The sequence below is a fragment of the Thunnus thynnus genome, chromosome 17, assembly GCF_963924715.1.
Source record: "Thunnus thynnus chromosome 17, fThuThy2.1, whole genome shotgun sequence".
Classification (NCBI taxonomy): Eukaryota; Metazoa; Chordata; class Actinopteri; order Scombriformes; family Scombridae; genus Thunnus; species Thunnus thynnus.
In genome coordinates, this window is record NC_089533.1 from 15,918,558 (window position 1) to 15,935,564 (window position 17,007).

The 17,007-nt window shown below is 39.8% G+C and overlaps 1 protein-coding gene across 1 annotated transcript; it reads left to right on the forward strand.

Moving 5' to 3' along the window:
* The first annotated feature begins 13 nt into the window (after positions 1-13).
* On the forward strand, positions 14-16,542 carry tbl3 (transducin beta like 3). The gene is made up of 23 exons (XM_067570296.1): positions 14-168; positions 293-344; positions 1,342-1,437; positions 1,525-1,572; positions 1,684-1,825; positions 1,944-2,028; positions 3,082-3,252; positions 3,396-3,471; positions 3,593-3,689; positions 3,773-3,993; positions 4,138-4,279; positions 6,357-6,415; positions 6,623-6,729; positions 6,908-7,043; positions 9,055-9,294; positions 9,470-9,540; positions 10,660-10,816; positions 11,337-11,395; positions 11,885-11,988; positions 13,116-13,187; positions 13,611-13,769; positions 14,467-14,560; positions 15,581-16,542. Exons 1-23 carry the CDS (start codon positions 137-139, stop codon positions 15,960-15,962), a joined length of 2,802 nt encoding a protein of 933 aa, XP_067426397.1. The 5' UTR covers positions 14-136; the 3' UTR covers positions 15,963-16,542.
* Positions 16,543-17,007: the final 465 nt, after the last annotated feature.

Here is a 17,007-nt window from a genome sequence, read left to right on the forward strand (position 1 = left end):
CAAAGTGCGCGACTCTGCCTATCAACATGCGGGATGGATGTGTTGACTGTAGCCAACGTGCGAAGTGAGAAATAAGTCATTTACACCACTGTAATAGCCGAAATATCCCGGGGTTGGCATTTTTATCGCGAGCAAGATGGCAAATACAAATCTTCAGTTCAAAACAAAGTAAGTTTTCGTTGCACCGCACGTGCAGGTTGTTGGCTGGCTAACACAAGCTAAGCTACATGTGTTTTCACTGTCATTTAAAGTAGCCACGACTTACCCTCCTATTTCCGTTATTTTCCCACAGTTATGATGTTTCTAGCAAGATTGAGCCTTTTTATAAAGGAGGAAAAGTGCAGGTGAGTTTTGTGTCTCAAGTGTCTCTATGTTGCTGACATTAGTGTGCATTACCTGGTGGACCAACCTAAATCATATCAAAGAGGCACTGTGCTGATCTAGCATTGAGTGGTCAAAGTGATGCAGTAGAGGCTGAGATATCCTGACTTTTTAGTCGCTGGTCCAAGACAAACTCCAAAAACACTGGATCCTAAATTTCCCCTGATGCAACTCAACATTACTTGTATCATTAAACTTTCCTTGCTTGATAAATGTCCATGCCATTCAAACTCCACAACCTCAATCTGTGATCCATGATTTATTTTTATAAAAGCATATCAGGCTGCAACTAATCATTATTTTTATTAGCAATTAATCTTGTGATTATTATCGTTTGGTCTGTGAAATGTTAAGAAATAGTGGAAAATATGCCATTTACCATTTCTTAGAGCCTACAGTGATGCTTTTGATTTGCTTGTTTTGTCCAACCAACAGTCTTGAATCTTAAGATATTAAATTGACAGTTATATACGTTGAAGAAAAACAGCACAATTAATTGTTTATCAAAATAGTTGCTGATTATTTTTTGTTGATTGACTAATTGATTAATTGTTGCATCTATAGAAGTGTAGTATCCTAAGCTCAAGCCAATGATCTTGATGACATTATAATGACATTACTCTGATTATTTTCTCAAGATCTTAATACACTCCAGAATCAATGGGACAGTGGACTTTCATGTGGTTCTGTTTATATAACATTGTGCGTGTGCACAGGTAGACATGTTCACATGTATTCAGTTTATATGCTCAGTCTAGGCAGTCATAAATTTTGAGATTCACACTGCAGATAGCAGAATTTACATCACATAGACATTGAAAGCATAATTTGAGTTTTAGACAAAGCTCATTGTACAACTCTTTACGATTTAAATGGTTGCCGCGTGACTAGTAAACTGACTTTGATGTGTAAAATCAGCACACTGCCTCTTTAATTTTTGATTAACCTGTTGTTTTTCAGATCAGCAAAGATGAGAAGTACATTTTTTGCACCTGTGCATCCCGTGTCAATGTTTTGGAGATCAGCACAGGAAAGATCGTCCACAGCATTGAACACGTGAGTCCAGAACCATTTCATGCATTTTGTACATGTTTATTTATCTTTAGAGCCTTTTTATCATATCTGCCCATACTGTGATTGCAGGATGATCAAGAGGACATCACATCATTCGCACTCAGCTGTGATGATGAGGTAAGCAAACACCTGAATCGCCTGATTACCTCACACAAACAAACGTCATGGTGTAAACATTTTTAATATCAGCATGTAGAGTATTCAGTATGTCTCTGTGTCTCTCTACAGCTGCTGGTAACAGCAAGCAGGGCCCTGCTGCTGAAGCAGTGGGACTGGAAGCAAGCACAGTGTACGCGCTCCTGGAGGGCTATTCACACTGTGCCAGTAGCCAGCATGACCTTTGACTCTACCTCCACGCTCCTGGCCACAGGTCAGCCAGCACACAACTAATGACAATCAGTTTAGACTTTCATGGCGCTTCTTTCTGTGTGATTCTGCTACATGGACATTACACAGTTTGCAGAGTTTGTCTTCTTGTTGTTTTGCAGGTGGCTGTGACGGCACTATAAAGCTTTGGGATGTGGTGAAGCAGTACTGCACCCACAACCTTAAAGGGTCATCCGGTGTTGTGCAGTAAGTCAAGATATCTATGAACTAGAAATGCTGTGAATAATGTGCATGTACAGAAGCTGTTTTTTGGTTTAACGATTACACTACTACACTACACTCAGCCAAGGGATAAGATTAGTGAGTCCCTCCTGGACAGGCCTGGGTATTGTTTGCATATACAATACTTGAGTTAATATAATAATGATAATAATAAACTTTGTTTATGTAGCTCCTCTCATACACAAAATGCTGCTAAAAGTGCTTAACAGATTAAATAAAGAAAATCAGTGACTGTTTAAATTGGTAAAACATTAAGATATATTTTAAAAGAGGAAAGAAGTACAATAGTAAACTATTAAAAATATAAGTAAAACAGTAGTGTGTGTGTGTGTGTGTATAACAACAATTATCATTACCATAACCACTTACACCGTTACCATCTTAATAATTGTGATCCTGTAAGATTGAGCAGTAGTGTATAAAATCAAGAAATGGCAGTGAACTGGTAAAAATAGTTTCTAGATAAAAGCACTTTTTTATTTAGTTTAAAATTGGATAAAATTTAATTTTAAATCAGGAACTATATGATCAAAGAACAGATAGATTACGTATCTGTCCAGACATTCGATGCCTTTGTTATGGACACGTTGTTGTCTGTATTAAAAAAAGTATTAAGGTTTGATACCCAGTCCTATTCCTGCAGCCTTATTGAGCTGAAGAAACAACTGAGTGTTTCATGAACAGAGCTGCTCTAATTCAACCAGTGTAACAGGTTTACAGTCAGTTTGAATGTCACAGGTGCTGCCATGTTGCAGGACATTTCCAGAATACACCAGGATTGCACATACAATGGCCTTTATTTCAAATAAGACAGTAGATTAATCATACATATTTATTAGTCACCATCAAACACATTATAGTCTCTATATAGTACATTGAACAACCAGATGGAGGATGCATGAAGGATATGAGAGAATGGCTTTTGGTTGAATTTGGCATGATCAGAGGATTTGTAATAAATCTGTAACATATGTAAAATAATATAATATATATAATCATCCTTGTGTGTGTCTGCAGCCTGGTCGAGTTTCACCCAGATATCAACAGGCTGCAGCTATTCTCCTCGTCTCTGGACTGCGGCATTCGGCTGTGGGACTTGCGCTCCAGCCAGTGTGTGTGTGTGCTGCAGAGCCACTACAGCGCTGTCACGTCTCTCAGTTTCAGCGCAGATGGCGGCACCATGATCAGGTACTGTAAAATCAGCCACTCAGTGGATGGGTACATCAAAGTTGTGTTAAATCAAATCTTGAGCATTTGGCATTTTCTGGGTCTCTAATGTTGTGTGTTTTACTTTTTCATGCCTGTAACTGTGTGCTAATCTTTATTTGTAGTTCTGGCAGAGATAAGATCTGCACAGTGTGGGATCTGAAGAGCCAGAAAGCCAAGAGAACTGTACCGGTCTATGAGGTAAATCGCTAATGGATGCTAATGTATTATTTGAACATCATCCTAACAGACCAAATCTTCATTCAGTCATCATGTGCCGCAGCTACATTTGTTCATTTCCGTGTGTTGCCTTTGTCTCCAGGCTGTGGAGGGTGTTGTGCTGCTGCCTCAGAAACAGGACTTCTCTCAGATCGGAGTAAAGAGCAAAGACTTACATTTCATCACAGCTGGCAGCAAAGGTTTGGCTCCTGCACCGTCTCGAGAACTGAATCTGTGTTCGCTCACTTTCTGTCACTCACCTCTTCTCCCTTCCTCACTGCAGGTGTGTTGAGAGTGTGGGAGGCCAGCACGGCGCGCTGTGTCTACACCCAGACCCTCCCCTCCACCCTCAGCCCCATCTCTGAGGACGAGGAAGAAAAGGACGACGACCCCCGCAGCTTAGTGTACCTGCTTCACCTGCCTGCCTCCTCCAGACTGGCCACAGTCACTGCAGAGCACAACATACTGCTCTACCAGCTGCCCGGTCTCACCACACAGCAACAGGTGGGTACTGGGAAGAAACCTGTACCAGTACCAGTGCTAATATTTATTGTTGTCAGACTGCCAATATATGTGCCAGTATATATTAGTAAGTCATTTTTAACGTTGTTTCTCTGTTTGCTCCCCCTCTCCATCATCCCCTTGCAGTTTGTGGGTTACAGCGACGAGGTGCTTGACGTGAAGTTTCTGGGTAAAGGTGACAGCCACATCGTGGTGGCCACTAACAGCTGCCAGATCAAGGTGTTTGAGCTGCTCACCAACAGCTGCCAGATCCTCTACGGACACACAGGTCAGTCGCCAGCAGAGGGCAGCAGGTGTATGTTTATACCTATGTGTGACACATACTAGTGTGTTTATTAATTTTGCAGAAGAGCTGAAAGTTATCTATGGTAGTCTGTGTTGCTAGAGTGAGGACATGTTGTCCTAAAGAAATGCACTTGTGCAACTTTTCTAAACACATGTCAACCTCACCTAACTAGTAATATTGGTAAAACAGGCATATTTAGGTCTATTTTTGCAATGTTGACTGTTGTTTCTAAAAGTTGCAGTAGTTTCTCAATGACTGGAAATAAATGAGTGACTGGAAATGGAAATCTGTGAGGGGAAAAAAAAAAGCTGAAAAATGTTAGTTAGTGTGCTGTCTGTTTTTTATAATAAAGTGAATAATAATAATAATAATAATAATAATAATAATAATAACCTTTTTATTTGTAGAGTAAACTTGCACAGTGCTTCACAATCCAAAAGGCAATTGAATAAATGGAAAATTCATTTCTAAATATTTTTGATTATATAGTGTAGTGTAATTTTAAGGTAATGGAATAATATAAAGCTTTCATACCACTCGACTAATAAATTAAAAACACTTATTAAAGGTTGAAGACAGGCTCCATAAATGATGGCAGAATTAGTGAAAATGAAAGTTGTCATTAGTGCAACTAAAATCCAAAGAATTCAGATGCTAGACAGTCAGGGTTTATGATTAACCTCTGAAACTCCACAAGGACTCCAGCACCTCGGCCAACATTACTGTCTTTCAGAGGCTGTAGTGGGTTTAAAGTTTTAAAGCCAGTGTGAAGATCACGTGAAACTAGAAGACCTAAGGCATCCATTGGTACCAACCATGTCATCCTAACTTGTTGGTAAGGGGAATAAATAACGCTCCAAAGTTAGGCTAAATTTTGGCGAGCGAAAAACTGGCATAGCCATTTTCAAAGGGGTCCCTTGACCTCTCACCTCAAGATATCTGAATAAAAATGGGTTCTATGGGTTCCCACGAGTCTTCCCTTTACAGAAATGCCCACTTTATGCTAATCCCAAGCAGTTTTAGGCAAAAATCATGCAGTTTTTTGCATGCAGTATAAATGTGTTATTTTCACCTATTCTAAAAATGGTGTATTTGAATATTTCTGCATACTGGGGTCCCTAAACAGTTTTGGAATTGCATAAATTTAGTATGACTGGAAAGCTGAGACTCTTGTGGATTCAATGAGCCCAAATGTTTTCATGTGTGATGATGTCAGTCCCCATAGTAGCCATTTCATTGTAGTGAGACCATTTTTTGACACTTGACCTCACTGTATAAAATGACCTATTGTGACCTCAAGGACAGTCACATCCTCATGAAACTTTGCAACCACAAACTAGAGACCTAGAGCAATCAGGGGATGTATGGCTCTTCTAGGTATATTGACAATAAGGGGGTTTCTGAGGAATTACCAGAACAGAAGTACTCGCCATCCAAAAAATGCTGAAAAATGCAATTCTTACAGAAATCTCCAAATGTCAAAGGTTTTTGATACTAAATCACAGCATGAATTTTTCTGTGGTGTTCCTCAAAGTCTTGGTGTCATAATATGGTATTTTGGAGGGATTTTTATCAATTCTCGATTGGCCAAAAATGGTTCAATTTTACACCAAATCTGTGTAATAAATGGTATCAACCCAAAAATTGCTTCAACAACTTATGAGACATAATTGATCATGGGAATGGCCATCATAATGTTCTAAACCGTTACATACTCTAAACTTTCAAAATTTAAATATGCGTCTAACCAAAACACAATGCTCATTACAGATTTATGACTAGTAAAACTTGACTCACAGTGCTGAGCTGCACCTCAAATTAATCTTCAGGTTCCCAGCTTTCAGATGATGTATACTACCTCTATGTGACATATACTGTTGACCTGTTATCTCCCCTTAACCATCCCCTGCCCTTCCCAAAAAAGAACAAAAAATGTGTCGACGGTAGGGAGGGGGGAGTGGAAGAGGTTAGAAATAAAAAAAAATGTTGGTGAGCAGGTCTGATAACTGCTTATCTTTCCTGGCACACTCTACTATGTTTATCTTTTTATCTTCCACAGATACTGTCCTCTCACTGGACGTGTTCAAAAAGGGCTTTCTATTTGCAAGCTGTGCGAAGGTGAGCACACTGCAGACAAGGAAACAATAAATATGTACATTGAACTATGTTTAGACAGGTGGCTCATGCAGATGTTCCGGTTTCAATGCAAAACCATAAATATCAACACATGGACACGATCAAGAGAAGCCATTCTATAAATATTAGAGATTATTAAGCCTCATTTATGCCAACAATTACATTAGTATGTTCTGTGTTTGTCTTCAGGACAGGTCAGTGCGTGTGTGGCAGATGGACAGTGACAGTGGGCAGGTTCACTGCGTGGCCCACGGCTCCAGCCACACTAATGTTGTGGGCTCCATCACCTGCTCCAGGTAACACTTCACTTTCCTGCAGTCACACGTGTGTTTTATTATCCCATGTAGGGACACATATTATAGATTCACTTGGTAAAACTTGAAAAAAGATCAAATTGTTCCTAAATAAAAAGGAAATCAGTGTGTTTATGTACATCTATGTGACAATAATGATGCTCCATCTTTTTATGTCCAGGATGAAGGCATCTTTCATCGTGTCTGGTAGTCAGGACTGTACTGTAAAGGTGTGGGATCTCCCTGCAGACTTGTCTATGGCAGGAGCAGATATACATCAGCTGACCGCCCGCGCCACAGAGAAGGCACACGATAAGGTACAAGAAGGAAAAAACTGCACGCAGTTCACCAGGAACAAAAAACTGCAACCATGTGCAGTCGATAGCATGCGCAAAAGAAGCCATATATACACAGTACACACAAAAATGTGTTAAATAGTTTTGTGTTAAATGGAAATCACTTGTTTTGTAGAGTAAAGATGATGAGAAAGAATGATTCACAGCAATGTTAAAATGTCCCAAAGATAAATTCTGCATTAATCCTTTATAAGAAACCATGTCAGAGATAAGCTTTCAATCAGTGATCAATCAGCTGCAAACCAAACCCAAACCATGGCATAAGATGGCAAACTAAGAGCTCAGCCAAACGTTCAGGGTGTGTCTGCAGATCTTTCATTGGATTTCACCTGAGAAATGCTTCCTCCTCTAGTTGAAAAGCTTTTGTCTGTATGTTATAAAAGCTCTGCTTTGGTTGAACGTTAACACCGAAACAAAGAAAGCAAACATCTGTACTTTAACCTTTTTATTGTTCAATCTCAAAAAGGAACTTTCACAAGCATTTAATATCCTCCATTCATGTACTTCTTTTCAAATCTGAGAATAGAGAAAAATTTCCATCTCACCAAATGCAGACCGCGCAATGCCAGATTTTAGTATGAACAGGAAAAACTTTACAAAAAATGTTCTAACCTTCAGCTATATATATATATATATATATATATATATATATATATATATATATATATATATATATATATATATATATATATATATATATATATATATATATATATATATATATATATATATATATTATGTCCATTATTACACATTATTACACATGGCAGATGTTTTCACCACTCCTCTTCATGGTTATGTTATCAAATGACTATAACATTTTGGTTTGATTGAGGGTCTCAGTGTAGTCTCCCATACAGCTGGCCCTGGTTAATATTTGTGCCTTGCGGTCAAATTGTTTTGTTTTGTATTCATGCTGTCATTTGAGAACAGAAGCAGCAATGGAGCAAATATCCTGTCCAAATGATTCCAATAACGGGCTTTCGCTTTTCAGACTTCCTGGTTTCTTTCATCAGCACTATCACCCTCTTTGACAGCTTTTTCTGTCATTTGAAGAAGGGGTATTGACACATCATGCCATTGTTCTCCCTCAAAAGGTGTCACTGCTCTCACAACTTCTTTCTGCCTATTGGCATATAGCCCCGATAATCTTTGTCAGTGCATTTGGACTAATGGTGCAGTCATATGTCTGAATTCTCACAAATAGTCTTCTCTTCAGCTAGAAATTGAGTTATTAGACTTCAAGAAGCCACTATACTTTATTTTAGTGTGAGTTTAAATTTGAATAGTTTTCGCTGGATCTGCAGATCCTCTGTTACATGTACAATATGCTTAGTTTCCTTTTCCTCCTGCAGCACTGCTCTCACAGCCTTACCTTCCCTGTCTCAAACCTGTTATACAAATACACACATGTTAAAGATCTGTTAGAAGTCTGGTTACATATCTGCAAATCAGATATGAAACCAGGCCAAGAAAGCCAGTTCCTCCAGTGGAAAATATGTCTGTCTAACCTTTCACCTTTATAGAATCCTGTAATTGCAAAGTATAGAAAGAAGTAGATGAGACCGGTCATTAGATTGTTGATATATAATACCGAAAAGCCAACTCAGATGCATATATTAATAAAAAACTCAGTATAGCGTTTATATATATGCTTTTGTGAGTATTCTCTCTCTTTTGCACACACACACAGATGATTCAGTTTCCGTTTCCAAAAAACCTTTCAGTCAGGTGAAACTGGAGGCAATGTAGTGAAAGGGAATTTTAAAACATCTGTTTCTCTTGAAATTGCAATTTCTGATCCACCCTTCAATTTCTCAATTTCAGTTTCCCAGCACTGTCTCCTTTTTTTTTCTACTGAATTTCCTCCTTCACAATTATATATTTCTTTAGATCTGATCAACTGTTAATCCGTTAATCTGATCAAAAGTTAATCCTCATTTCCTCATCCCCTCCCTGGCTGCTTGTCTAGGATGTCAATAGCGTTGCAGTCTCGCCCAATGACAAGCTGCTGGCATCAGGCTCCCAGGACCGCACGGCCAAGCTGTGGTCCTTGGCGGGGGAGGGGACCGTGGGCCTGCTGGGGGTGTTTCGGGGCCACCGTCGCGGCGTCTGGGCCGTCTGCTTCTCTCCTGTGGACCAGGTGCTGGCCACCTCCTCTGCAGACGGCACCACCAAACTGTGGAGCCTGCAAGACTTCAGCTGCCTGAAGGTGGGCTGTGATATTAAGAGCTGTGATTATATACACTAAGATAACAATAGACACGTTGTTAGTTAAGGTTAATTAGCTCTCTTCCCATGCTGACTGTAATTTTGAACAGAGATTGTTTTTGTCTGTGAAGTAGAAATGATGTGATTGTTTTTTTTATTTCTTTTCTTCTGTTTAGACATTTGAAGGGCACGATGCATCAGTTTTGAAGGTCATCTTTGTGAGTCGAGGCACTCAGCTGCTCACTAGGTAACCCCGCCTACCTCTCATGCAGAATATTTCATAGAAGTACATGCACAAAATAATGCACACGCTATTGCAGATACATTTGAAAATACATCTTTTTTTTCTCTCTCTTCATTCTGGTTTGCATTGACGGGCTTAATTTGAAAACTCCTCCCAGCTGATTTAAAAAGCAACATCACATTGTGCTGTTGATCAGGAAAGCTAAGCTCTCATACACTTATGCATGCTTATCATGCTATCTCAAACGTCTAATTGTCATTCTAGATGTCTGAGACTAACCACCATTTGTCACGCTTGCTTTCCAATAAGACTGAGGAATGTGAAACCAAAGCTATGCTTTGAAAATTAGGCTTCCGACCCAAGTGACCTATTAATCCTATTTAAAAGGAATTAAAGCATTTTTCTGTTGTTTTGGTGTTTTACTGAAGCAAACCTTCCATCCTAAGTCCATAGTACATTCTAATAGTATACGATATGTACTATATACTTTATAGCATACTGTTTTTAGTAGTATACAAGAAATCAGTTTACTTTTATAGTGTGCTGAGCCAAAGCAATCTAACTATGACTTTAGAATGATGTTGTCAACAAATTTTTTAAGAAAGACACAGTTTTTGTTCTTGGAGCTGTGTCACCATCATCTATAATTACTTTGACATTTTTCCAGGTGTGAGAAGTTCCTCCATTTCCTTTGCGCATTGCATTGTGCGAGAGTGTGTTTTTTTTTGTTATTTACTTTTTATTAGGTTTTCTTTTAAAGAACACCTTACACATATAAACAAAAGTGGTACATATGTGCCAACCAGACACAAAGCACACACTTTAGAGGGAAAGATAAATAAATAAATAAAATAATCTATACATACATACGTACAGTACATACTGTATACACATATATTCACATACACACCTGCCCTTAAAGTAAGTGTATTACTGTTATAGAAAATCAGGTCTCATAGTTGACGGGAAAGTAGTGTTTCAGTCTGTATTCTGACTGTTTTGAGTATACTATACATTGTTTGTAGTGTGGATTCTGGACGCAGCTTATAGTTTCTTTAAATAAAAGTCTCCCTGTTGACACACATTTGTAATCCAACACTCCCATCCATGCTCCGTCCTCAGTGGCTCAGACGGTTTGGTAAAACTGTGGACCATAAAGACCAACGAGTGTGTGAAGACGCTGGATGCCCACCAGGATAAAGTGTGGGGTCTCCACGCCAGCTGCAAAGATGACAAGATGGTGACCGGGTCAGCAGACTCTAACATCACAGTGTGGCTGGTAAGTGATGTGACTGACAGTCAACTATTGAATGGAGGAGTTTTTCCTGTCCAGAAAATCATTTTTGCAACACTGTTTTTGGCTTGATGCAAAATGCTCATAACTGTTGTTCGGATGTTTTTTAATTACTAAATAAAAGTAAATAAGATTGAAACACACAAGGCAGGTTGATGAAAGGAAGATCAAGGCAAAAAAATGTATTTAACAGCTCAAAAATCGGTACATTTCAAAAACAGTGTACAGTAATCACTTGACAGTACTCCCAGTGCTGGGATCAGTATTTGCATTTGCCCTCCAGTAATGTCAGCTGGAAGGTTTAGGCTCTTTGTGACAGCAAGTTTCCAGTCTGCTGAAGTACCCTTGAGCAAGATATTCAGTCCACATCTTATCTAGCTGGTTATTTTAGCTGAGCTTTCACTCTGACCTCTCTTTGATGGGAGGAAAAAGAAGAATTTCCCCTGCAGGGATCAACACATTATCATAGCAAAAAAAAAAAAAGTTTTCTTCTGTCCACCACTAGGATGTGACTGAAGTGGAGCTAGCAGAGGAGCAGGCCAAGCAGGAGGATCAGATACTCAAGTAAGTTACGCACAACATTATCTTAAAATTGATCAAATGTCACAGGACCTCCGTCTGGAGTGGCGGATAAACACAGTCTCTCCTCCTTTTTTTGTCGGAGGTCAGAGATGCTGCAAGAATCAGTCAGCCGCAGATCAGACCTGCTGCCTGTCTGTCGCCTGATAAATGTTCAGAGACTGTGTTAAGCTAAGGTGGAGCTCACTAGGTCACACAGATCAGGCCTAGCAAAGGCCATGTTTGTGCTCTGATATTCTGATAAACATGAGGGAATTTCAGGTTTCAGATCATTGATTATGTGCATTTAATGTATGTAGATGTATCTATCTATCAGATCAATAAATGTGTTTGTAAGCATCTTCTAGTCATCGTAGAGTTGTGTATTTTCAGTGTGTATTTTTAGTAAACATGAAGGATCATTGTTCAGGTGTTGTAACAAATGTGTACGTGTCTGCCTGTGTATGAACATGTGTGTGTTTTTTGTGTCTGAAGGCAGCAAGAGTTGTCCAACCTGCTCCATGAAAAGAAATATCTGAAGGCTCTGGGCCTCGCCATCTCTCTGGACCAGCCTCACACTGTGCTCACTGTTATCAAAGGTACTTCATGCTAAAACTTTCTCTAACCAGACCTGTCACCAACTGTCTTTCATCACTTTCACCATTTTGATGCTACACAAGTTCCTAATTTATTGTGTAGTGTTTGTTGTTCTGAAGACATTGGATTCCTCCGTACCCAATCCATCTCTGTCCTTCATCTTTTCATCTGCTGTTATCTTGATAAACGTCCTTCTTGTCAATCTGTCATCTGTCGCCGTGGGCGGCTGCCCGGTTTAAGAGTTGAGTCACACAAGCATTGATGCGTGCACCGTGATTGTCTGTGGACTCAAAAATTCAGTTTGTCATCCCCTTTTGTCCTTTCCATTGACACAGAAGAAAAGGCATGTTATTTTACGAAACAAAGTCAAGTGACTGATTTTGTTCATCGGAAGCTGAACAGGACATCACGTCCCATCGCACTATGGCGGCTCAAATGCAGGTGGCAGAAGACTGTTTATAATGTGAATACTATACTCCCAACATTCCTCAGTTACAAATTAAATGGCAATTAAACGGTATTTATGTTCTGATTGTTGCTGTTTGCGTCTCTGCTGACGCTTCAGCAATTATACGTTAATTAGATGGGACGTCATTCATGTGCTACACCGCAGGGGGATGAATCAGCATCCATCTCATTCAGAGCGTGTCAAACATTACAGGTTTAACCGCAATGCTTTATTCATTCTTGGTTCTATATGGACAATGCAAAGTGGTATCGATCACACCTAGTCGTGCTCATATGGAGAGCAATATGGACGCGATTATAAACAGGTTCCTCAGGTTCCTACATAGTTCCTTCACAAATAACCGAACCCCACAACCATCCGCAGTACCACGATAGTGCAGTTATGTAATCATATGAATATACTGTTACAGACTAAATCAGATTAAGTACCTGCACGCTGCTGTCTCATTAACATTTCTTCCATTATTCTACATGGGCAACATATGATGATCTATGACGACACGTCTCACGTCACTGTGAATTCAGTAATTGGTAATCTACGTGTGATGATAATATGTGATCATTATTACAGTTCTAATATGAACAAATGTACATCGCCCATGTTAACCCTCTTTACTGTCTACTCCTTTGTTCTTGATAAGTTGCTCTCTGTTGTTTTTAGCAATCCGTGAGGTGGAGGATGGCCACAAGCTGCTGGAGAAAACGGTGCTTAAACTTCGCGTTGATCAGAAAGGTAAGAGTCAAAAAGATATCCTTAAACCTTTTTTTAATGATGAAGTACAGAAATAACTAGGAGAACAGTTTAAATGAATAATCTTCTAAAATTGATGACAAGTTTACATTCAGATTAATATCTGAAACGTATGTCTTAAAAAAAGGCCTGCTGGATGTTAAGTACACATGTATATCATATTTTAACACATGAATAGCTCTGGCTTTATGTGTATGAAATTTATGGTCAATGGTTAATAAAAAAAATTGTGAGAATTTCACAAGCCTGCAGGAAATGACTTGCTTACAAACACAAAACTGGCAACCGGCCCAGATGAACCTTCAACAAGGTGTGGAGAGAATGTAATAAAATAATAAAGACCTTTTCTTACCTTCCCTCCCTTTTCCACCTGCACCACCCTGTCACGGCTTCGACCTCACTCAGAGTCGCTCCTGCGGTTCTGTGCGGTGTGGAACACGAACGCCAGGAACTGTCTGAATGCCCAGGCTGTCCTCCGGGTGCTCCTCACACACCTGCCGCCCGAGGAGCTGCTGCAGTACCAGGGTGCACGCACACACCTGGAAGGACTCATCCCATACACAGGTCAGCAGAGGCCGTGTGTGTGTGTGTGTTTAAGTGACACAAATGTCATGTGTCAAATCAAAGTTATAGGCCCAAATTACTGTAAAACACCGAATACTGCAACACCTCTCCCCAAACCTTAGACATTGAATGAATCCATCATTAGGAAAAATAATATTTGTGCCTGCCATGATGGCCAGGAATAAAACATGGAATATTACAAAAGAATGATAAATTGGGATTGCCATTGGGATCAAGAACATAACAAAACAACCATCAGCATTGATGGCAAAAGCTAAAACTTGAACAGGTGCCAAATAAGCTTTTTTAGAAGTCTTTTTAACCTCCTTTGATTGATAAGCGTGTCACATGATTTGAGGGCGCACGGTGATATACAAGGTTCAGTAAGAAAGTTCATACGCGTATAACATTATTACAATTAAGAGCCAATATAAAGAGGACAAGATAGATATTATGGAGTCAAATTGTGTTGTTTGTGTCAAGATTCTGGCAACAGGGTTTTGACTGGAGCATGTGGTGAACTTGACAAACGGGATTTTTAAGTCTGAACACAAGAAAGAGGAAGTATCGGTTCATGAAATGCGGCATACAAAGACTATACTGTAATTTACATGGGCAAAGTGGATGTAAGAATGGCAGTATTGTAAAGAAGTAAGTATGAACCAATCTGAACTGTTTTCTCTCTTCTCTCCCACAGAGAGACACATGCAGAGGATTGGCCATCTGCTGCAGAAGTCCATGTTCCTTAACTACATGTGGCAGAAGATGAGAGTGGCTGGAGCACCATCAGGGTGAGAGAGGTTTAGGGGTGTCACAGTCCAAAACTGAGCAGAGCAGAGAGTGCATTCAGAGTTTTGTCTCGCAATCTGTCCCAGTGTTTATTTTTGGCAAACATTACAAAGAATGAAGTCGATCTTATCAGGGCCTCGCACACAGTAGTAGTTGTGTTTGTTGTTGTCTGATGGGAATCCAGGAAGTGGAAAAGGTCAAATGTTTGCTTCTGAGCAGTATTCTCAGCTTTAAACCAGACATGCTGACACATTTTTTTATGTCTACGTGCCAACGATAGCGGTGGCCGGAGGCATTACGTTTGCGGGTTCTCTATCTATCGATCTGTCCCATTCTCATGAGTGCGATGTCTCAGTAACGCCTTGATAGGATTTCTTCAAATTTGGCACAAACGGCCACTTGGACTCAAGGATGAACTGATTAGAATTTGGTGGTCAAATGTCAAGGTCACTGTGACCTCACAAAACATGTTTTTGGCCGTAACTCAAGAATTCATACGCTCATTATGACAAAATTTCATACAAATGTCTAATAGGATAAAATGATGAAGTGATGACATTTTAAATCCAAAAGGTCAAAGGTCACCTTCACTATGACATGGTTGAAGATGTGTGTGAAGCATCCACATTTTAGAATTTGTCGCTTCCTTGCAGCAACATCCATATCTGAAGCATAGTCGACTGTCATGGCTACAACTTTGTGTTATTAAAAAGACAAATACATCTGATTGACAAGAGATGTGACACTGTTTACATAAAAGTTGTGATCAGAATCAGCTTTATTGGCCGAGCATGTCAACACATACAAGAAAAATACACTTAATACCTTTTTATTAAATTCCTTCAAAGTCTTTACTACAACTATTATATGAGTCTGGACAGAGATGGATGTAAACTGCAACTGGTTGGTGGAGGCAACTGCAAGGCGGTGCTTCCAGTTTTCTTTTCTGTCTGAAGCTTTGTCTTTTTTTAACTTTAAGATCAGGTTTATGAATCTAATCTATGTCAATATATCTTCTCTAGCATGGGCCAAGATGAAGAAATGGATACCACTCCGCTTGAGAAGACCCAGCCTCTATTTATGATTGACAAGGGGAAAGAAAAGGGCAGCAGTGAGGAGAAACAAGACGGAGACGACAGCGATAGCGGACAAGACGAAGATCCAAACTGCCCTGTCGAGGAGATGGAAGACGACGACGATGAGGTCAGCGCCACCAAGAAAGCCTCTGCCAACGTCAGGCGAGCGCAAAACGGAGAAGGCGCCAAAACAAACGGCAACCACCACTCTGAAAGTGAGGAGAGTTCAGAAGAGGAAGATCAAGAAGAGAGGGATCAAACGACAGTAAAAGCGGTGAAATGTCTTCCAGCGTCCTCCACGCCACAGTGCCAGACTTTCACCAGCTGACAGGGGTCACTGAGTTGAACACAGATGACTCACTCCTGGAGTAAAAAAAATCCCCAGGAAATCTTCTTATCTCGGACCATTAGCTGGAGCGACACACTGAATGTGTGTCAGTGCGGGGGGAGAGACGGAGAGACAGGTGTGGAATGATAATTATACAGGTAATGGGCCTCTCCGTGTATTCGCCTCTCAGCAGTTTTCAGTCTCAAACGGTGCACCAGTTCTTCAACTCAGACTTTGAGCAGATTCTGAAGAACACTGCAAACTTAACCACCCTGATTTCTTCAGATAAAATGGACAGTAGGGAGGAAAAGAGGAGGAAGGATAGATAGAAGGAAGAAAGATCAACATTCAGGCAGTCAGTCAGGACCATCCTCCCCTACAGCAAATACCAGCACCCATTGTCTACTTCTGCAATGTTGTGTAGTCCTGATCTACCAGCTCTACCACAGCAACAACAACCACACAAAAGGTCTCTTATATAAGCAAGGATGTTTTTTTATGTCATGACTACAAATGTTTATAAAATAAAAATTTGTTTCCTGTGATTTAAAATGAATAAAAATGTGTTTTTTTTTTATTTTTAATATAAAGTGATACAGCATTTTTATATTGTCTAAGCAGCAGCAGTGTTTGATATATAATCCATCAGTCACTCAAGACTTAATTGTTTCATGGAAACATGGTAAAAATCCCTGTTGCCCTTTGGTTTCCTCATACTTCAGTAAAGCTCAGGCTGGAGCATGAAGTTTAAGCAAACCACAAAAGAGAGTCAGTTTTTGGAGTAAGCAGCTGCACAAAATGATGAGAATAGATTGCAGACTTTGTAAGACACGTAAAACTTTTTACTGATTTTATCCCCCATGAGTTTCTGGTAGTGACAGTAGAAATATACAGACAAGAAACATGGGCAGAGAGAGAGCAAGTCCCGAGTCAGAATTAAACCAGTGGCCATTAAACTAATAACTAGATGTTTAACACTGTGTGAAAATAATAATTAAGACACATTGACCAATTGATTTTCCTGATTTTGACCTTTCATCTGCTG

Coding starts and splice junctions, on each gene's coding strand:
- tbl3 (XM_067570296.1), top strand. CDS start 137: ATGGCAAATACAAATCTTCAGTTCAAAACAAA. Junction 4,280..6,356: donor GATCCTCTACGGACACACAG/GTCAGTCGCCAG, acceptor TATCTTCCACAG/ATACTGTCCTCTCACTGGAC. Junction 7,044..9,054: donor CAGAGAAGGCACACGATAAG/GTACAAGAAGGA, acceptor CTGCTTGTCTAG/GATGTCAATAGCGTTGCAGT.